This window comes from Heterodontus francisci, chromosome 8 (genome assembly GCF_036365525.1).
Source record: "Heterodontus francisci isolate sHetFra1 chromosome 8, sHetFra1.hap1, whole genome shotgun sequence".
Taxonomy (NCBI): domain Eukaryota; kingdom Metazoa; phylum Chordata; class Chondrichthyes; order Heterodontiformes; family Heterodontidae; genus Heterodontus; species Heterodontus francisci.
Window position 1 is genome coordinate 106,646,576 of NC_090378.1, and position 22,728 is coordinate 106,669,303.

The 22,728-nt window shown below is 41.4% G+C and overlaps 1 protein-coding gene across 8 annotated transcripts in view; it reads right to left on the reverse strand.

The window, feature by feature from the left end:
• The window catches only part of rasal2 (RAS protein activator like 2), a 466,188-nt gene that overhangs the window by 105,222 nt on the left and 338,238 nt on the right, over positions 1-22,728 (reverse strand). For 6 of the 8 annotated variants that reach the window (XM_068037871.1, XM_068037872.1, XM_068037865.1 and 3 more), the window contains 2 exons: positions 9,262-9,380; positions 498-674 (listed from right to left, as the gene is read on the reverse strand). In XM_068037871.1, coding sequence (XP_067893972.1) covers positions 498-674; positions 9,262-9,380 — 296 coding nt within the window. The remainder of the gene's footprint in view (positions 1-497; positions 675-9,261; positions 9,381-22,728) is intronic. The other 2 variants (XM_068037870.1, XM_068037869.1) reach the window with 1 other exon arrangement.

Sequence of the window (22,728 nt, forward strand, 5' to 3'; positions counted from 1 at the left end):
AAACTAAATTCAATAAATCTTGTAATTTGAGGGCTGGTGCCGGATAAGCTGTAGTGAAACCTGATGGATTGTCATAGCAACCCAACTGGTTGACTAGTTCATTTTGGGAAGGGACCCATCACCCCTAGCTGCTCTGGTTTAGATGCGACCCCAGTCCTAGCAGTTAATGCCCTTCTGGGCAACTAGTGAGGAGCAGTCAGTATTGGCCACATCACAAGAATTAAAAATAATTATAGCTAATTTTGAACCTTATAAATATTCACTGTGTTCCATTATCAGTGATCAAGAGCTGGGAAGGACTCAACAAACTCACAATGGTTCCATCACAACAATTAATTCTTTGAAGATGAACATGATCACTCAAAGATATGCCCTCATTGACTGAGCATCAATAAGCCGAATACATCAACAAGTGAAGATCTACATTATAAAAATATTGGTCCTTACATTATTTCAAGCCTTTAATCTCATTTCAGAGTTGAGATAGCCAAATTCACCTTGTAATGTTTGGTATCGTTGTTAATGATGTTCTGGAATCCAAGAGATTAATGATGTCTAGACACTCCAAGTACCCATTTTTCTGCATAGAAAGGCTTCTATGATAGATGCTGTGTGGTCCTTTGAAACTGCAAGATTTTTTTCCTAACTGCAGCATTATCTTGGAGTCACTGACTCTGAAAAAAATCACAGTACTGTATGCTGATTAAATCCTCTGATTATGGATTGAAGAATTGCTTCCTGCTTTTGATGTTAACTGATGGTAAACAGCAATCAACATATACCCATGGTCTCTGGTCTTTGTAATAAAGGATTACAGAGCTCTCCAATACTCGTTCAGCATAACCCTACTTTACCGTGGGATCCCAACAGAAACAATGATATCTTATATAATTTTTTTTAAAATATTCGTTACATCAGACTCTGCAACCTCCAAGTCCAAGTAGTAGAAATGTGTCTGCACATTTCATGGGAACATCAATAACAATGACAGGTATTGGTGTGTTGGGCACCGCAACATGGAACAGCAGATTGACTTTCTGGTATCCACTTAGGGTTCTGGTGTTCTGAAATAAATCTGTAACTACATTTTATTAAGCAAGAATCAAGTGTGCAACATAAAATAGGTCACTTGTCTGCAGGTCAGTGAAAATTCCTAAGATAAAAATGTGAATCACTTCACTCTAGATTGCAAGTCAAGAGTTTTGTATGGATAGTTTGCTACAGTCGTCAAATCATAGGTGAAAGATACTAGATACAGACATCAGAACATTCGATAACAGCAATTTGCTTTCCACTGGCGCAGCACGTCTGGCAAAACTACTTACTGTGCAAGAGAAATAAAGTTAGTATCACTGACAGCTTTTTCTTCAGTAGCAAAACTGTATTTATAAAGACTCTGGCTGTAACATGCCTTTACTATGCTTTCCAAAGATTATAGAGAAAAGTCCAGCATACTAAGAATGTCAACTGCTGAGACAGATTATCTTTTTCATTAAACAGTACTGTGAGGCACTCTCACCACGTGATCACTTTAATATCCTGTGGCTATCTTCTAAGCAAAAGGAGATGGCAATGTCAAATCAAATCAAAACAGAATCCCTTTTCATTACATAGACAACACAGGCTTTTCAGATATTGGGAAAATGCTTCATTATCTTGAAAATAACATTTTGTAAAGCCAAAGCTAATCTGACCTAATAGTTGCCTGTGCACAGAATGCTGGATGCATACAATACCTGCACTGCAGAGTGCTGGGTAAGTAGGTTACCAGACCTCACGCAACAATAAATACTGGCGACATGGTGAAAGCTCCTTCAGGCAGACTACATCAGAAAGGACCCTTGCTCATGCAGAACCAGCCAGAGATATGCCTCAGTCCTCCTCTAATACCTTAAAGCCTACTTTCCTTTAATCAGTATTATTTCTGCTGCTCATCCAACAGAGCAAGGTTTAATTATGAGCTCAATCCAGAGTCCAGCTGTCCACAACAGTTTCATTCTAGCCAACTGCTGCATCTGTGAACCTGGAGTTAAATGAAGCCTTGCTTCAAGCGACGAAGATCAACCGCCAAGAACAGAATAATAAATTCACAACTGAAAACAGAGAGAGCAACCTTATAATTTACTTCACAGGCTAAACTTATACTATATACAAGGCAACCAATAGCTTAGAAACATACTTCACGGTATTTTTATATAGTGTTGCTTCCTGTCACCTGATGCCCGATCACCAGGATAGCCTTATCACAATGTTGGTGACAACCAGGAGTAGAAAATGCCCACAGCATTGCATTCTTTTTTTTGGCAGGGCAGTGGGGGGGGGGGGGGGGGGAGAGTATTACACATCCTCCAAATGACTGCAGCTGCCTCAGAGAGAATTATAAGTCCTCAACACCAACTCAAGGTTAAAATGACATTAATGAACTACGGGCCTGATGTTTTGCGGGGCGGGGAGGGGGAATGCTATTAGAAGGTCGCACAAATGGCCCAATGTGTAACAGCCTCATTATGCCTCTTATTCTGCAGGCAATACCTTCCTTCAAATCAATGGGCACCTTGGCGACATAATAGGGTAATATCCTGTTATGAATGATTGATTACTGCTTTTTTATGCCCCACTCAGGAATGAATATTAAAACAATATGCTGAATCTGGCCAAACAATAATTCATAACAAAATAAGGCTGAACAGCACCTTGGGATATGCACTTGGTATTATTTATGGAGAGGAATGGAGCAAACAGCACATATGCCAACCTAGAAAATTAGCACAAGTGCCCAAACAGTTTCTGAAAACGTTGTGCCGTTCCCAAAAGCCAGTGGCTTAAGAATGGCCCTAGATTCTGTGAAAAAAGGTAGCTACACTGGATTTGTAATTTACGTTACAGGTATATTCTACATTCTATCCTCAATTCAACCAAGCACATTTCTTCTCTCCTCCCCTCCCCTCAATTCAATCAGGCATTCTTTGCCAGCTTCCAGAAAACTCTCCTCCCTCTCAACATTCAATCAACCTGCACACTTCTTGCCCTCAAACCAAGTTCAACCTAACAGTCTTACACCAATCCATATTGGCATTCTCTCTCTCCCCTCGGTACTGGTACTATGTTTTTCTCCATATTCCAAAATACTGTGCCCAGTTTCTTTCATCCTTCTCCCAAAACAATGCTGTTGGTTTCTAGCCCTTCCTGCTTCCATCAATGTCATCCATGTCACCAATTAGATCTCCCCATCACTTGATACACAACTTCTTTTTACCTATTCCCTGAATTGTCACATTTCCCCTTGCCTTTATAATTTCATTGCTATCTAATTCCCTCTTCCATCTCCTCTTCACTGCCATCCATTTCCCACTTACATTTCCATCCATTCCATCTTTTTTACCCCAATACAACATGGAAAATTGAATATTAAGTTCAATTTCCAGATCAATTAACTTTGTACATTTCACTTTATCCATTTCTCCTAAAAAGGACTAATGAAAAAGGTGGCTAGTTAACTAGCACATTGTACTGGAGATAAAAACAGAAAATGATGAAAATAATCAACATGTCAGGCAGCAGAGTTAATGTTTCAGGTGGACGATCTTCTTCCAGAACTGGGAAAAAGCTAGAGATGTAACAAGTTTTAAGCAAGTACAGAGACAGGAGAGAGGGGAACGTACAATAGGGAAGATCTGATAGCATGGAAGATCTGATGAAAGGTCATTGACTTGAAACATTAACTCTATTTCTCTCTCCACAGATGCTGCTTGACCTGATTATTTCCAGAATTTTCTGTTTTTATTCAAGTTTTCCAGAGTATTTTGCTTTTGAAATTAAATGACAATAGTGATGATGGTGCAAGGCAGAAGGAGATGGTAATGGGACTAGCAAAGAAACAAAAAAAAAGTATAGAGGAACTGTTAATGGAAATAGCATACAACAAAATGAGGCAGAGGTTGGGGATGATTAAGGAGTGGACCAGGGTGCCACGGAGGGATTAGTCCCTTCAGAATGCTGAAGGGAGAGAAGGGAAAACGTGTTTGGTGGTGGCATCATGTTGAAATGGTGGAGGGTGATCTGTTGAATCAACCCTCTGCAACATCCTGGTCCACTCCTCAATCACCCCCAACACCCCCGCCCCTTCCCACTGCACCTGCCCAGGGAAAGAGGAGGTGCAACACCTGGCCTTTTATCTCCTCCCTTTCCAAGGTCCAGGGTCCCAAACACTCCTTCCAGGTGAAACAGTAATTTACTTGTACTTCTTTCAATTTAGTATACTGTATTCACTGCTCACAATGTAGTCTACTCTACACAGGGGAAACCAAATGCAGATTGGGTAACTGCATTGTGGAACACATCCGTTCAGTCTGCAAGAGTGACCCCTAGCTCCCAGTTACCTGTCATTTCAGTTCTCTGTCACACTCCAACTCTGTCCTTGGCCTCCGACACTGAACCAGTGAAACTTAATGTAAGCAAGAGAAAAAGCACCTCATCCTTTGATCAGGCACTTTACAGCTGTCTGGACTCAACATTCAGTTCAACAATTTCAGATCATAACCTCTGTCCCTATTTTTTCGGATGGTAGTTGTTGTTGATGATTTTGCTATTCCCACTTACACTTCCTCTGGACCCATCTTTTGTTTCTTTACTTGTCCCATTACCATCTCCTTTTGCCTTGCACCATCATCCTTTTTGTCATTTAATATCTCCTGCCTTCCACCCTACCAAAGACCTTCCCCCTTTTGTTCTCCACCCCTCTTTCCCAGCCTCTGTACTTGCTTAAAAACCTGTTGCAGTTCTAACTTTTTCCAGTTCTAACAAAAAGTCACTGACCTGAAACGTTAACACTGTTTCTCTCTCAGATGCTGCCTGACCTGTTAAGTGTTTCCAAATTTTCTGTTTTTATTTTGAATTTCCAGCATCCGCAATATTTTGCTTTTGCACAATGTGCCAGATTCTCTGTAGGTTATGCCAGAGAATTAGAGATTGGAGGGCTCATATCTATCATGGATCATCCATCTCAGCCACTCTGTTGTGGAAAGGCCAGTTATCTCCTCATAGGGATGGATGTGGGAAAAATCTCAAGTTGGAGGTAGAGTAATGGACTTGTTTGCACACCCCACCAGCCCTCAGTCTCAAGGCAGCGTTGGAAGAAGCCTGGAATTGCTCCTCCCATGCTGTTAACTAGAGTGGTGCATGTTGCAGGAAAATCCAAGAAGCAGTAACTTGTGTATTTAAATAACAATCTGAAAAATAAAATGATACATGGCTCAATAAAGTAGATTTAAGAAAAATCAGAATTTTTTGCTGTAGCCGTTATTTGGTTTCACAGGCCTGCTACCTTTAACGCAACTCTATTAAATTCTGCACATTAGAAATCTCACACCAAATATCTGGAGGACTAGATTAACATTTCTCAGACAACCATTTGCACATTTTCCAACTGTTGTTTTACAAGCTGTGATCACTACTGATGGAGCTTAAAATTTCTTTCACCTCTGAAAGTGTACTTTGAGATACATTGTCAGACAGGTAGACAGACCTCCATGAGGAACTTGGGTCAACAGTCAGTGGTTTCGGGATAGGTTTCCACCTTTACTCAGATCCGCCAGCTGTCTGTCACTGTTATTTTCTCCTCAAAGACACCCTGCGCCTATTCATCAAAAGATACACAGAAGCTCAATTCTGCTTGAAGGGAAATAGCTGTCCTCCAAATTGTCACATAATGCTAAACGCTTTGAAGAGATGCATTTCTACACAGGTGAGGATCTCTTAGTCATCCCTCTTTGCTGTTTGGTTATTTAAATCTAGGGATCTGGAACAGACTGGAGACAGAATAGTTAATGAGCATGGACAGTGGACTCTTAAAATGCATTCCCCATTTGTGATGTCCTTGAAGTGGAACTTCACCATATTGCTGCTAGGAAAACCATATATAAAATGTCCGTCTCCAAGTTGTAGCAAGCAGTATTAAATTGTAAAAGACACAGGATCAAGGGAAGACGGAGACACACTAGCAACATCCATATTTCTGCCTTTGCATCATTCAAGATATTAAGGCAAAACTGATAACTGCCCTTCCTCTTTCAAGTCAGTGACACAACTACATAAAAGAAATCATGTATTTCAAAATCCTTTATGTCGTTCAATCTCTTTCTGAACACAAGAAATTGCCTGAGGAGATGTTGAAGATTGAAGGACGCAGCAGCTTATTAAAGTCAAAAGCTTAATACCAGAACTGATAGGTTTGCTGTCATTTCTTTTACAACATGGTTCATTTTAAACTCAATAGGGCAATCTACACAGAAACACACATCTTAAAGTATCTCACTGAGGAATACTGCTCAAGATTAACATCAAAAGCAGGTTGCTTATGGAATATTAGGAAGTTGGGATCATAAAGCACAAAGATAAAAAGGAATCTATTGTCATTATTTTGCCCTTTTCAATATGAACATGTTTCGATAAAAAGGCTTTTTGGTAAAATTTTCTGCTCATCAAGACAAGGGATTTTAATTCTGGTGAATGGAATACGTCTTCCTAGAGTAAACCTTTAGGAAGGATGTAAAGGACTTCAAGATGGTGTAAAGGAGATTTACCAGAATGATACCAGAGACAAGCAACATCAGTTATGTGCAGAGACAAGGGAAGCTGAGATTGCTCTCTTGAGAGTACAGAAGGTTAAGGGGAGAGAATGACAAGGTTTGATAGAGTAAATAAAGAGAAACGTTTCCCATAGAGGACACAGATTTAAGATAACTCGCAACAGAAGCATAGGGGAGAAGAGGAGTAATTATTTTACATAGTGAGTTGTTTTCTGGAATGCAGATGGATGGTGTAAGTAGATGCAACAACAACTCGCAAAAAGAAATTGGATGCATCATTGAAAAGAAAAAACTTTGCAGGGCTAAGGGGAAAGAGCAGGAGATTAGCTCTTTCAAATGGATAGCACAGGCATGATGGGACAAATGCCCCCCTTTCTGGGCTGCATGATTCAGTCTTTCCTTAAACTCCACATCTTTTGTTCTCCTTTCCGCTCTGGGGTCTGGTTTTACTTAAGACATCTGGAAAGCACTTTGGGATATTGTTCTACATTAAAGACACTATATTTATGATGTTCATGTTGAGAAAACCTAACTGGCAAAGTAGAACTCAAACTTGTGTATGTGCACTTTCAAAAGTACCATGCATTAGGCTTGACAGCAGAATTGAAACCAATGGTATAAAAGCTGGATACAAAATTGGCTAAGGGATAGAAAAGAGAGTTGTGGCTGCTTTTTTGGACTGGAGGGTGGCATACAATGGAGCTTCCCAAGGTTCAGTACGAGGACCACTGCATTTTTTTTAATGTACTTTAATCACTTAGACTTGGACTACAGGGAACAATTTTGAAATTATGAGATGGCATGCAACTTGGAAGTGGAGTAAACAGTGAGGAAGATAGGCTTCAAGAGGACATAGTCAGGTTGCTGGAATGGGTGGACACATGGCAGATGAAATCCAACACATAGAAGTGTGAGGTGATACATTTTGGTAGGAAGAATAAGAGGAGATGATGCATCCTAAATGGTACAATTTAAAAGGATGTGTAAGGAGTGAGAGAGATCTGGGGACGTTTGCACACAAATCTTTGAATGTGGCAGAACAGGTTAACAAAGTAGTTAATAAAGTTTATGGAATCCTGGGCTTTATGAACAGAGACAGAGAAATATGTTAAGTCTATATAAAATACTAGTTCGGCCCCTGCTGGGGTATTGTGTCCACACTTCAGGAAGGATGTGAGGGGTTTGGAGAGGGTACAGAAGAGATTTACTGGATGAAAGATGACAGACTGGAGAAGCTAGGGCTGTTTTCCTTACAGCAGAGAAGCCTAAGACGACATTTGATATAGGTGTTTAAAATCAGGAAGAGCTTAGATAGAATAAATAAAAATAAACTCTTTCCCATGGCCAAAGGGTTGATAACCAGAGGGCACAGATTTAAGGTGACTGGCAAAAGAACCAGAAGCACATAATGGAAAACCTTTTTACACAACGAATGGTTAGAGTTTGGTAGGGTGCTGGATACAGATTCAATAGTCAAAGGGAAACTGGATAAACACTTGAAGGAAAAAAAATTGCAGGGATAGGGAGAAAGAGCAGGCGACTGGGACTGAGTGGATTGCTCTTCAAAACAGCCAGTGAAGGGCCGAATGCCCTCCTTCTGTGCTGTACTATTCGATGATTCAAATACAGAAACATAACATTAATATTTGGAGTTTGTGCTTTCTGTCTGCATTGTGGCAAGCTTATGCAACATTCAGTATGAAAATGGCAATTAAACTACAATATATGATGTGGTATATGAAGAAAAAGGTGCTGTCAATAGGTAGCATTCTCCAGGAAGAGATGAATATTCCAAAACACTTTGTGTTTCTGATAAATTTGATCCAGTAGCAAACTTCCCTTTGGAAACGTGTATTTGCTATAATAAAAACACTATAGTACATGGGAGTCAAGAGGAGCAAAAAAACAAGATAATCACCATCATGGACAACAAATTGCTGCCCAAAGTTGATTGAATGAACTGAAAAAGGTTTCAGTTTCAGATATAGTGCAAAAGTCCAACTGTGGACCTCCACTAATGAAAGAGGAATGTAGTGAAAAGGTCCCAGTATTCCCCACTCCATTAATCATCCATGAAATTCACAAGCTCTTTGCTGTACTGAGCTCATGTTCTTGTTTGCTCAGCATTTGCCAACAGTCAACACAAATCGGTTGAAGTTCAATTTGTGCAAATTGCACAGTGCAATGCATTTTAATGATCTGCAAGTGCACAAATAACTGAGAACTCTTCTATAAAAAAATTAACATTTGTGTATGGATTAAAAGAGTACATAGCATATAATCAAACATGCAAGAATCAAGGTCTAAGAATTCCCCCAATCCTTCAGTGCTTTGCTTCTGAAGGCAATGACTCAGACCATGTATGGTGTTCTATCCAAATGAGGAAGCACAACCAGGCTGGGATCCAGCCTTTCATCCAACCATCCACACCCCTACACACACACAGTCACTGACCAACTATATCATTTCCACTTAAACTGAGATAAGCTAACTGAGCACAGACCAACCTAGCCCCCTCCGGGTTTGTATGGCGTAGGCACATAGTAGGTTATGCATCCGACAGCCACAGGAAAGAGAGCTTATGTCCAAAGACTTTTAAACACATGCGCACCATCATGCATTTAGCCCGCATCACTACCTTAAAATGCACGATAATAAAATGATGATGTCTTACCGGTCATTATCTGAGTTCCTCAGTGACGGTAGTATCTGGCGGAAGCTGGTGTTACGGTCAAGCTTTGGTTGGCTCTTGGTTCGTTTAATAGAGCCCTTTAAACGTTTGCTGAAAAAACCCTACAACAAAAGGAGAAACACAAAATAACTATTAGTTACAAGTTAGTGAAGACAAAATTGATCTATGAAGGACAAATTGAAGGTTAGAAATGTACTAGCTGAGTACTCGTCAAAATTGAGAACAAAATTAAAATAACCAATATGGGATACTCTGCAATCAACCCTCTAGACATGAGGCCATTAAATTATTCATATTTCTCAAACACTATACAACTCTTGGAAATGATAAAATTTGCATATGCTGAAAAAAAGTGATTTCTCCAATTAAAAATGATTAAGTTATTGTACCATATCCCAAGAAAATATTAAATATATTTTACAAAGTAACAAAAACTAAACGGGAATAGCTGATGCCGAGTCAGAAATTATATGTAATTTACATGGGTGACAGAAGAACTGGGTTGTCGAAAGGTACGGTACTTGTAATATAATCACCATGACATCCGCTGGCGACTGTCTAAATACAGGAGTGTGAATTTTTATTTCTTTTTTTGCAGAAATTTTCCATCCTTACAAGGTTCAGACTCATACAAACATGTCCCTCATAGGCATATTCGAGAGATTGAATTGAAAACTGTGCATAGGAGGTAGCTGGGTCAGTGACAGCTTCTCTTTGTACTGTATGTGTGTGTGGTGCAAAGTTGCAAAGCCAGTTGGAGGTGGATTCCAGGGGACCACCTCCAGCATCAAAACAGCAGCTGGTGGTGAATCTTCTTCAATATCAGCAAGAAGTCCACACAGGCGAGTGATGGAAAAAAAGCTACTTTGCTGACCTAGATGGACAGTCAGAGTATTCAGCACACTTAGTGCTACAATTGCGGCAGCCTGCAGTGGCATGAATCACAGTCAACTGTTCAAGTTTACCAACACTGGTGCAGAGAAGAAAAAGTTCCAGCTTGTACCCTCATTGCCAAGATCTTGAGTGCTACTTCATTTGTAAAACAATCAGTACCAGTGAAGTGGTTCCCACCACCAGCAGTGTCTATAAAAATGGGCAGTTAGAAGGGGAGAAACATATGAAGCATATACAAATGGATTGGCACTATCTTGGCTTTTAAATTACAAGTCACCTATTCCTTTCATTCCATTCTGAAATGCACAGATTATAACACTCGATTTAGCCCTTTATGCTTAAATGCCCATTATTTATTTTGTTCCAAGGGAGTTTGCCAATTCCAGTTCTTCTCAATGGCATGCCATATGTTTCAACATTACATCCAGGAAAGGAGGGGTTGAATCATGGTACAGCTCAGAAGGAATCCATTTGGCCCATCATACCTGTGTCAGCTCTTTGAGAGAGCTATCCAATTAGTCTCACTCCCCATCCTTGCCACATAGCCTTGCAAACTTTCCAGTTTCAAGTATTTATCCAATTCCCTTTTGAAAATTAATACTGAATCTACTTCTATCACCCTTTCAGGAACTGCATCCCAGATCATCATAACTCTGTGTGTAAAAAATGATTCCTCATGTCGCTTCTGGTTCTTCTGCCAATTACCTTCAACCTGTGTCATCTGGTTACCCACCCTTCTGCCTCCTTATTTATTCAGCAAAACACTTCAAGGCTTTGAACACCTATATCAAATACCTCTTAACCTTCTCCGCTCTAAGGGGAAGAACCCCAGTTTCGCTAATTGCTCCACGTAACTGAAGTCTTTCATCTGATATCATTCTAATAAAGTTCCTTTGCACCCTCTCTGAGGCCTTGACATCCTTCCTAAAGTATAGTATTCAGAATTGGACACAATATGCCAACTGGGACAAACAGTGTTTTATGAAGGTTTAGCACAGTTTCCTTGTTTTTGGACTCAGTGCCTCTATTTATAAAGCCAAGGATCCTGCATGCCATTTTAACAGCCTTCGCAACTAGTCCAACCACCTTCAAAGACTTGTTTGTTTAGGTACATCCCAAGGTGTCTCTGTTCCTGCATCCTCTTTAAAACTGTGCCATTTAGTTTATATTGTCTCTCGTAATTCTTCCTACTAAAATTAATCTGCCATACATCTGCTCATTTCACCAGCCTGTTCTGTCCATCTGAAGTCTGTTAACTTGCTCCTCCCTGCATACCCAAGTCCAAGTATTAACATATATTAAAAAGTACAGTGATCCCAGAACTGACCCCTGGAGGACACCACCTTCGCTCAGTAAACAACTTTTCACTGCTACTTTCTGCTTTCTGTCCCTTAGCCAATTTCATATCCACATAACCACTGCTGGGAATAGTCTGTACTGCAGGCCATGGCGCCCCAGGTGCTAGTGCACTCTGATACCTGACCCAAGTAGTCATCCTTCATCTGAGCTTTCACGTTTAGGTTGTCTGCCTCCTTGACCTTCGTGTAGTGCGGAGCATCAAAGTTAAATCACACCGTGATCTTACTCAGTGTCCACACAAATGTAGATTTTATGGCATAGGTCAATGGTCAGCCACTGGGCAGGAGACTTGTATGATTCCCTATCACTCCAACCTTCCCCTGGCATTGAGATCAACTGCAGCCATGGTTGGGATGAGCAAATTCAGCACAAATAGGGGATAAGTCATAGGAGCTTCCTGGATCATGCAAACCAGTGGAAGGCATTCAAAAGTGAACTTCTACGGACACAGTGTAGACATGTGCCCAGAAAGAAAAAGGGTGGTACTGCCAAATCTAGAGCCCCCTGGTTATCTAAAAGCATACAAGGTAAGATAAAGCAGAAAAAGAAAGCTTATGAAAGTCACAAAAAACTTAAGACTTTAGAAAGCCTAGAGGAGTACAGAAAGTGCAAGGGTGTAGTAAAAAAGGAAATTAGGAAAGCTAAGAGAGTACATGAAAAAATATTGGCAGATAAAATTAAGGAAAACCCGAAGACGTTTTATGAAAGATGTATTTAAGAGCAAGAGGATAACTAAGGAAAGGGTATGGCCTATCAGAGATATACAAGGTAAGTTATGCGTGGATGCAGAAGATGTGGGCAGGGCTCTTAATGAGTACTTTGTCTCTGTCTTCGCAAAGGAGAGGGATGATGCAGACATTGTAGTTAAAGAGGAGGAGTGTAAAATATTAGATACGATAGAGAGGAAGTACGAGAGGGTCTGACATTCTTGAAAGTTGATAAATCAGCAGGGCCTTATGGACTGTATCCCAGGCTGTTAAACGAAGCCAGGGAGGAAACAGCAGATGCTCTGAGGATCATTTTCAAATCTTCACTAGACACAGGTGAGGTTCCAGAGGATTGGAGTTCTGTGAACATTGTACCATTGTTTAAAAAGGGTGCGAGGGATAGGGCAAATAATTATAGGCTGGTGAGTTTGATCTTGGTGATGGGCAAGTAATGAGAGTCAATTCTGAGAGATAGGATAAACTGTCATTTAGAAAGGCATGGATTAATCAGGGATAGTCAGTATGGTTTTGTTAAGGTAAGGTCATGTCTTGCTAACTTAATTGAATTTTTTGAGAAAGTAACAAGGAAGATTGATGAGAGTAATGCAGTGTATGTTGTTTACATGGATTTTAGTAAGGCAGTTGACAAGGTCCCATATGGGAGACTGGTCAGAAAAATAAAAGCCCATGGGAGACAGGGGAACATGGCGAGTTGGATCCAAAATTGGCTCAGTGACAGAAAACAAAGGTTAATGATTGACGGATATTTTTGGAAAGCGGGTTCCAGTGGTGTTCCACAGGGCTCAGTGTTGGGTCCCTTGCTGTTTGTGGTATACATTAATGATTTGGACTTAAATGTGGGAGGCATGATTGGGAAATTTGCAGATGACACAAAAATTGGCCGTGTATTTGATAGTGAAGAGCATAGCTGTGGACTCCAGAATCATATCAATGGTTTGGTTGAGTAGGCGGAAAAGTGGCAAATCCGGAAAAGTGCGTGGTAATGCATTTGGGGAGGGAAAACAAAGTGAGGGAATACACAATAAATGGGAGGCTATTGAGAGGGTTAGAGGAAGTGAGAGACCAACATGTCCACAGGTCCCTGAAGGTGGCAGGACAGGTAGATAAAGTGAAGGCATATGGAATGCTTTCCTGTATTGACCGAGGTTCAGAATACAAACGCAGGGATGTAATGCTGGAACTGTTTCAAACGCTGGTTAGGCCACAGCTGGAGTATTGTGTATAGTTCTGGTCACATCACAGGAAGGACATAATTGCTCTGGAGAGAGTACAGAGGAGATTTACAAGAATGTTGCTGGGGCTTGAAAATTGCAGCTATGAGGAAAGATTAGATAGGGTCGGGTTGTTTTCCTTAGAACAGAGGAGGCTGAGGCATGACTTAATTGAGATGTACAAAATTATGAGGTGCCTAGACAGACCGGAAGGACCTGTTTCCCCTTGCAGAGAGGTCAATTACCAGGGGGCACAGAATTAAGGTGATTGGTCAAAGGATTAGAGGTGACATGAGGAAAAACGTTTTCACATCAGAGTTGTGTGTGTCTAGAATTCGCTGTCCAGATCGGTGGTGCAGGCAGAAACCCTCAACTCAGTTAATTGGTACTCGGACCTGCACCTGAAGTGTTGTAACCTGCAAGGCTACAGACCAGTGCTGGAAGGTGGGATTAGAATAGGCGGCTAGTTTTTTCAGCCGACACAGACATGATGGGCTGAATGGCCTCCTTCTGCGCTGTAACTTTTCTATGGTTCTATGGTTGATCTTTTCTTGCCAGATTGCAAAACAGTTACAACGTAAACAAATTTGAACAGTATATATTGTTAAAAAATGGCAAAACAGAAAATAATTCAAACAAAAATGATGACAATTATCTACAATCACAATAAAAAAGAGAAATGCTAGCGAATCAACAGCAAGATGTTAATCCAGCCCTCAGTTATCGTATCCAAGTTTACATTGCAGAACAAGGTGATGGTAAAAGCCTAAGGTTTATTAAGCATGAGCCAAGATAGTTGTTTGTCTGTTGGCTACATCATAAGCAAGAGGCATAAAGTGAAGGCTAGGTGCTCTAACAAAGAGCTGGAGAGAGGGTAAAACATCTGTCAGATAGCAAGTAACCCCTTATTGTTCTTTCACACAAGTCCTGGGGGTTGCCCACAGAGCAGCCTGGTAGCATATTCTCTGCTACCTCTTCAGTCAATTAGGAATGGATGGCATTGTAAACAAAAACATAGTTCAGAAGAAAAACACAATTTGTGAAACAGATCAGTGGAAAACTTTGAGCTATCTATGTTGATATTTTCTCAAGTGCTGCAAAAAGGCTTTATCACATATGCTGATATTGTATTGAAGAACGATGCAAAGCATTCACTGATAAAATGCTATTGCAACTAGGGTGAAGGTTACTGACAGAATTTAGCAAAATAATCACAAAAGCAGAAAGTTTATATCAAATATTAATATGTTGCTCATTTGTTCATAACAGAAAGAAATCATCCTTGTAGTAGAAGAATAAATCCTTCTGCTGGTCGAACGTAATAGCTTGTACTCTGAATTAAGTGAAGAGGCAATCAAGTGTTAATGATAAATCTTATTAAAAACTCTAGCACTTCATGCAATCTGAGCAATATTGCACTCGAAGCTTCAGCATTAGTTCAGCATACAGCAATTAGCACAACATTTGCAATAAGATACAATAGTCAGCACTGTCTGTGTTTATGACAAATCTGTCCAGTGCACACAGACTAAGGTTTTAACTCTTCCAGAACTGCTCTGGTTCTAACATACAATATGCTGGTTATGTATTTAGGAAACTCATTTGTAAATACTATTGCCTGAAGCTTACTGAGTCTGCTGACAAGCCCCTCTGTTTGAACAGAATTTTCATTGAAAGAGGGAGATAGAATCACACCCTATTCAAAAGCAACATGTTAATCAGAAAGGCAAGCTACGGTGTTAAAAATTAGGGGAAAAATAGCCTATTCAATTTGAGTAAGTCCATAATAATTATTTGCCAACAAAGGGGACTGAACATGGTATGAAAACAATGACGCTATGTATTCTCAAAGACTGTAAAAGCTCACCTCGTACAACACAGCATTCGGCTAAAGTAAAGCTCTTCTAGATTTCAGAAGGATGATGCACACTGCATTTAAGAACTGGAAAAAAAACCCCATACATTCCATCTACACATTTGGTAGAGTCAATGCAAACAGTGATAAGAGTCTTCCCTGGGAGTGCTGGAGCCAAGCAGAATATTTCACTAAAAATCTAACAACAGTTTATACCAGACCCAAGTGTTTAAGGGAGATACCAAGTGATTTTTCCTCGGTGAGACACAAAGGGCTGAATTTTCTGGGCGGCATGACAGGAGGACATAATTCCTGAAGGTAATTAAGCCAATTAAATTAGCTAATTGACAGCAATTTTACAGAGGTTTTTGGATTTTCCAAAGGATGCACAGGAACCCTGGGACTTCAGAGCCCTGCCTGGTATAAGGAAGCAGCAAGCAAGCAGAGGCTCAGTGCTGGCTTCATCTGGCAACCACTGAAACAGCCAGCGAAGCATACCTGGGAGGTTGGAGCAGCATGGGCATTGGCAATCACAGACAGGAGTGGGGGAAAGGTGCCAGCATTGCCAGGGTCCCATCTACACACTGGCACTTGTGCTCAATAGATGTGGGGGTGGGGGGGGGGGGGATTGGATAAGAGTCCCTTGAAACTGAGGAAGGCCAGCTGCCATAGGCCTTATTCACTCAGGCTTCAGCATCTCCAGAGAGGAGGAGGAACAGAGAAGGAGGGAGATGCAGCCACAGGCAGCAGTAGCAGCATTCTCACGGCCAATAGGCAGCCATGCCTCGGGGTGGGGACGTATGAGAAGGGCGCAGTGGGGGGGTGGGCATGCAAACAGCCTCCTGTGCGCAGAAGAGGGTACCCTGCAGAGATGTGTCTCCTAAGACTGCACCGCGCCAGGGAGGCCATCACCAGGGGTCAGCAATGTGTACGTACTAAAAGATTTTGAGGTCTGTGACTGGTAATTTCAGGGACGAGAAATTTCCCAGATGAAAAATTTCCCACTGGCTTCTTCTTTCCAACCAGACCGGTTTAAAAAGAAATCACACCGTCAGTTGCACAGCTGGGGCGGGAACAACAATTTCCGAACTTGAAACAGATTCAGGGTTTTCCATCGGATTCTGATTTTTTTTAAAAAGTCCGCTGGAAGACAAAAATTGTAATGTGGCCCACCACGTGAAAAGGTTGGACACCTGCCTCTCTCTCTGTCCCGCCCCTCTCTCTCTACCTCCTCCCCCCCCCTCCACTTTCTCTTCGTCTCTCTCTCCCACTCCCTAGCAGCTAGCGTATTTTAAAACACAAGTTTCAAGGTTTGTGTTATGTAAACTCATTTTAAAATGGCAACAGTCACTCAGGGAATGTCTGGATTTCTAGTGACATGTTGAAAAATGCTGAATGTTTAATTCTATATAAAAGTCACAATTCCACTGCTATCCATTTGGAATCACATTGTTCCAGAACGTGTAATGAGGGGAAAATGGGCAAGAAAATCCTAGGAATCTCCAGAAGTCAGGAATGAATTCAGGAATTTAAGGACAGCATGTGCAACACCCGGTGTTTTGGGCATCAAATTTGTTAATTATTGCAAGTTGTGGTTCAACTTTATCATGGTTGTTCTGTACCAGCATAATTACAGGATGAGGTACTTGGACATAGGGGGAGAGATGGGAGGGTGGGGGTTTTAGTTGAGAGAGAAAAATCAACAATTACCAAAACAAACAAGGCCTCTTCAATAAGGCATGTCTCAAACCTGTAGTAAGATACTTCAGCCGATATAAGGACAAAGTCATAGAGTCAGAGTTATACAGCACAGGAACAGACGCTTTTGCCATCATGTCCGTGCCAGCCGTCGAGCACCTATCTATTCTAATCTCATTTTCCAGCACTTGGCCTTGTATGCTACGGTGTTTCAAGTGCTCATCTAGATACTTGTTAAATGTTGTGAGGGTTCCTGCCTCTACCACCCCTTCAGGCAGTGTGTTCCACATTCCAACCACCTCTGGGTGAAATTTTTTTTCATCAAATCCCCTCTAAACCTCCTGCCCCTTAAATTAAATCTATGCCCCCTGGTTACTGCCACCTCCGCTAAAGGAAAATGTTTCTTCCTATTTACCCTATCTATGCCCCTCAATTTTGTATACCTTTATCAGGTCTCCCCTCAGCCTTCTCTGCTCTAAGGAAAACAACCCTAGCCTATCCAGTCCTGAGAGGTGAGAGGGAAACAAATTGAGATTAAAAGAAACCACAATCTATACTCACCACAAAATGGACAGAAAGGGCAATCAACAGCACAATGAACTTGCTAACTTAACCCAGATAGCTATCTCCACCCACTTGGTCTTCACTGGTTTGCTGAATTTTCCATTACTTATAAATGACTTGGAAGTGAATTACCATTACATTACAGTTAAGATTGTTATGATTGTTTTTTAAAAATAAACTCTTAACTCAGAGGCCAGGAATTCTGCGGCAAGTAACTCACCTCCTGGCTCCCCAATGCCTGTTCACCATCTACAAAGCATATCAGGTGTGCGATGGAATACTCTCCACTTGCCTGGATGATTGCACCTCCAACAATACTCAAGAAGCACGACACCATCCAGGACAATGCAGCCCGCTCGATCAGCAACCCCATCCACCACTGAGGCACAGTGGCAGCAGTGTGCACCATCTACAAAATGCACTGCAGCAACTCACCAAGGCTTCTTCAACAGCACCTTCCAAACCCGCGGCCTCTACCACCTAGAAGGACAAGGGCAGCATATACATGGGAACATCACCACCTGCAAACTCCCCTCCAAGCCACACACCATCCTGATTTGGAACTATATTGCCGTTGCTTCACTGTCACTGGATCAAAAACCTGGAACTCCCTCCCTAAAAGCACCGTGGGTGTACCTACACGCCAAGGACTGCAGTGGTTCAAGAAGGCAGCTCACCACCACCTTCTCAAGGGCAATTAGGGATGGGCAATAAATGCTGGCCTTACCAGCAACGCTCATATCCTTTGAATAAAGAAAAAGTATCATCTAAATATAAAACAATTTCAGTTCAAGTTGCTCAAAAATTTCTCAATCTGTAAATGAACAATGTTTAGTCTGATCGATTTGAAACAATAAAATGACAATCAACTGCCTCGCTACTTTACTTCCCATTAAAAAATAACTTTTAAGTTCCCTTGATAGCCTGGCAGTAAAGGCACTGACAAATCTGGTACTGTAATAAGGTGTACAGATTACAAAGGCATCAGGTTTGATCGTTGGTCTGGAATGACAGAAGAGGGAGTGCATGAAGTGAAGGGAAGAATTAAGGCAGAAAAAATGGATGGCAAATGAAGGGGGAGATCCTAGCAACAATCTGATCCTTCAGCAAGAGGAAAAAAGAGGGTAATACTTTATAAAATCCCTCAAAATATCTCATCTGTGACCATCTCTAACAAGCCACTATTAAATGAATGATGGACTCCAAGTTCACTCAGGATACACACAAAGAGAGAGGCACAGGGATATGTGGAGACACAGTTCGGGACATACACAAAGTGAAGAACAGTGAAGATAGCAGCAAAAAAGTTAAAATTTCATAGAGAGAAAAAAATTATTCCCACACTACATACTCTGCACCTTGATTTGCTTGGCAGTTTCCCTGTATGCATACCCTGGATCAAAATATTATTTTACATGATTCTTTGATTTTCTCACCTGTGCACACAGTAGAAAACAGCATAAAAAAGGGGCAGAGATGTAAGTTTACAGGTAAAATCAAATTCAATAGCTAAATTAGAATTAAAGTTAATTTTTCCATTAAATAGGAATTATAGCGTTGCTCTTGAGCTGCTCTCATTGGACACTTAATCATTCTGTCAAAGCAAACATAATTGTTTTGGATCCCACAATGTTCAGGGCTATTAAGTGAAATCACTACTCTCCCACCCACCACTAACAAAGACAGAGTGCTTGGACCCTTTCAAAGCTGAATATTTATTTTTAAAATCAATTGAAAGATTCCACTTTCCTTGGCCTGCATTACAACATACACTTTCCATCAAGAATATATCAAAATTATAGGATCCATCTATTGATTTACTTGAATGTGAAGTCATATCTCAGCCTGGGCCCAAAGTGGGACTGCTTACTAATTCATAAGTCTTCTACTATTGATGAGAAAAATATCATGTAAAATATATTACAATTACAGGTGACTCCAGATTGAGAAAAACCACTGTGATTGTCACCAATTAATAAAAGTGGACACTGTGACATCGTAGCTAAATGAGAAATAACCGAAGACGCAGCAAAAATAAAGAATAGCATTTTTATAGCACCTTTCATGAAGCAGGATATCCCAAAGTGCTTTACCGTCAATTTGGTACTTTTGATGTGTAGTCACTATTGTAAAGTAGGTAAAGCAGCAGCCAAATTGTGCACAATAAGGCTCCATAAACAGCACTGTGATGACGACTGGATAATCTGTTTAAGTGATGTTGGTTCAGAGATAAATGTCGGTCAGAACTATTCCCATTGAACTGCTCATCAGCCAACTTCGCTTCTGGTCCCCAACATGATAGCCGATACTATAAATGGTTCTCTCTCTTCAGGTGTTGTCCCTCTCTCCTTTATATCTGCTGTCATCACCCCTCTCCTCAAAATTACAACCTTTGACCCCACTGTCCTTGCAAACTACCATCCCAACCCTAACCTCCCTTTCCTCTCCAAATTCATTGAACATGTTGTCTGTCGCCTCCCAAATCCATTCCTATCTTTCCTAGAACTCCATTCTTGAATCCCTCCAGTCAGGTTTCTGCCCCGATACAATACTGGAACAGCTCTTCTCAAAGTCACAAATGACAACTTTTGTGACTATGGCAAAGGTAAATTTTCCCTCCTCACCCTGTCTGTAGCCTTCGACACGGCTCACCACACCATCCTTCTCCAATGCATCTCCACTGACGTCCAGCCGGGTGGGACTGCTCCCACCTAGTCCATTCTTATCTACCTAATTGGAGCGAGAGAATCACTTGAAATGGCTTCCCTTCCTGCTCCCACACTGTTACCTCTGGTGTCCCTCTAGGATCTATTCTTGGTTCCTGCCTATTTCTCATCCACATGCTGCCCCTTGGTGACATCCGAAAGTAGAGCATTAGTTTTCACATGTGCGCTGACAACACCTCTACCAGCTCTACCTCACCACCGCCTCTCTTGATTCCTCTACTGTTGCTAAATTATCAGACTGTTTATTGGACATCCAGTACTAGATGAGCAGAGATTTCCTCCAATTAAATATTGGAAAGACTGAAGTCATCATTTTCAGTCCCTGCTCCAAACTCCATTCCCTATCTAATGACTCCATTCCTCCCCCGGCAACAGTCTGAGGTTCAGCCAGATTGTTTGCACCTTGGTGTCACATTTGACCCCGAGGTGAGCTTCCGACCTCATATTCGTGGCATCACTAAGACTGCCTATTTCCACCACCGTAACATTGCCCTATTTCACCCCTGCCTCAGCTCATCAGCTGCTGAAACCCTCATTTATGCCTTACTTTACCTCTAAACTTGACTACTGCAATACACTCCTCTGGTCTCCCTTACTCTATCCTCCGTAAACTTGAGGTCATCCAAAGCTCTGCTACCTGTGTCTTAACTTGCACAAAGTCCCGTTCCCCTATCACCCCTGTGCTAGTTGACCTACATTGGCTCCTGGTCAAGCAACATCTTGACCTTAAAATTCTCATCCTTGTTTTAAAATCCCCCCATGGCCTCATCCCTCCCTATCTCTGTAATCTCCTCCAGCCCCACAACCCTCCGAGATATCTCCACTCATCTAATTCTGGCTTCTTGAGTATTCCCCATTTTAATCGCTCCACCACTGGTGGCCATGCCTTCAGTTGCCTCGGCCCTAAGCTCTGGAGTACCACCCTGAATGTTTCTACTTTGCTTTCCTCCTTTAAGACACTCCTTAAAACCCACCCCTTTTGACCAAGCATAATATCTCCCTATGTGGCTTGATGTCTTATTTATAACGCTCCTGGGAAGTGCCTTGGGACATTTTATTACGCTAAAAGGCACTATATAAATTATTATTGTTGGCGACACTGACACCAGGGGGAACTCCCCTGCTCCTCTTCGAATAGTGCCATGGGAACTTTAACATCTACCTGAGAGGGCAAGCAGGGCCTCAGTTTAACATCTCATCTGAAAGGTGGCCCCCTCCTACAGTGCAGCACGGCCTTAGTGTTGCACTGAAGGGTCAGCCTGGATTTTGTGCTCAAGACTCTGGAGTAGGACTTGAACCAGTAACCTTCTGATTCAGAAGCAAAAGTGCTACCCACTGAACCACAGTTGACACAAAATAGGGACACAAAATGGCAATACAGGAATTTCTAAAAGACAGTCTATCGACAACAAACTCGAAGCTTGTGTGTTGAGATAATCTGGTAGAAACAGAACAATCTCATTGATCAAACTGCCCCTGTGAACCAAACTCCATAAGGATGGACTTTTAACATTATACTGTACTCAGAGGCATTGATGCCAATGAACACTGCAGTTCGTAAGGATTAATTCCCATTACTTTAACACTCTGTATTGACTTTAAGTAACATAGAAACATAGAAAATAGGAGTAGGAGTAGGCCATTTGGCCCTTCGAGCTTGCTCCGCCATTCATTATGATCATGGCTGATCATCCAACTCAGTAACCTGTTCCCGCTTTCCCCCTATATCCTTTGATCCCTTTTCCCCCCAAGAGCTATATCTAACTCCTTCTTGAAAACATACAACGTTTTGGCCTCAACTGCTTTCTGTGGTAGCGAATTCCACAGGCTCACCACGCTCTGGGTGAAGCAATTTCTCCTCATCTCAGTCCTGAAAGGTTTACCCCGTATCCTTAGACTATGACCCCTGGTTCTGGACTCCCACACCATCGGGAGCATCCTTCCTGCATCTAATCCTGTGAACTCCACAAAAAGAACAGACTTATCTTCCACTGGTACTACCACAGAGAAATATTGGGACCATCAAATGTGTCATGTGATTGATGATCCTCAAGCTGTAATGTAGCATTATGAAATACCACAAGAGGGAGAACAATAATAACAACTTGCATTTATATAGCACTTATAATGTTGTAAAACATTCCAAATACTTCACAGGAGTGATAGCAAACAAAATTTGACACACTGACACAAGGAGATATTCAGATAGATGACCAAAAGCTTGGTCCAAGAGATAGGTTGTCAGGAGCATCTTAAAGGAGGATAGAGAGGTTTAAAGGAGGGAATTCCAGTGTTGAGGGCTGAGGCAGCTGAAGGTACAGCTGCCAAGGGTGGAACAAAAATGGACCTCCAAGCTAATAATGGGAAAGCTTGATTGTGTACACATACATATTAAAATGTATTTATACCATTTA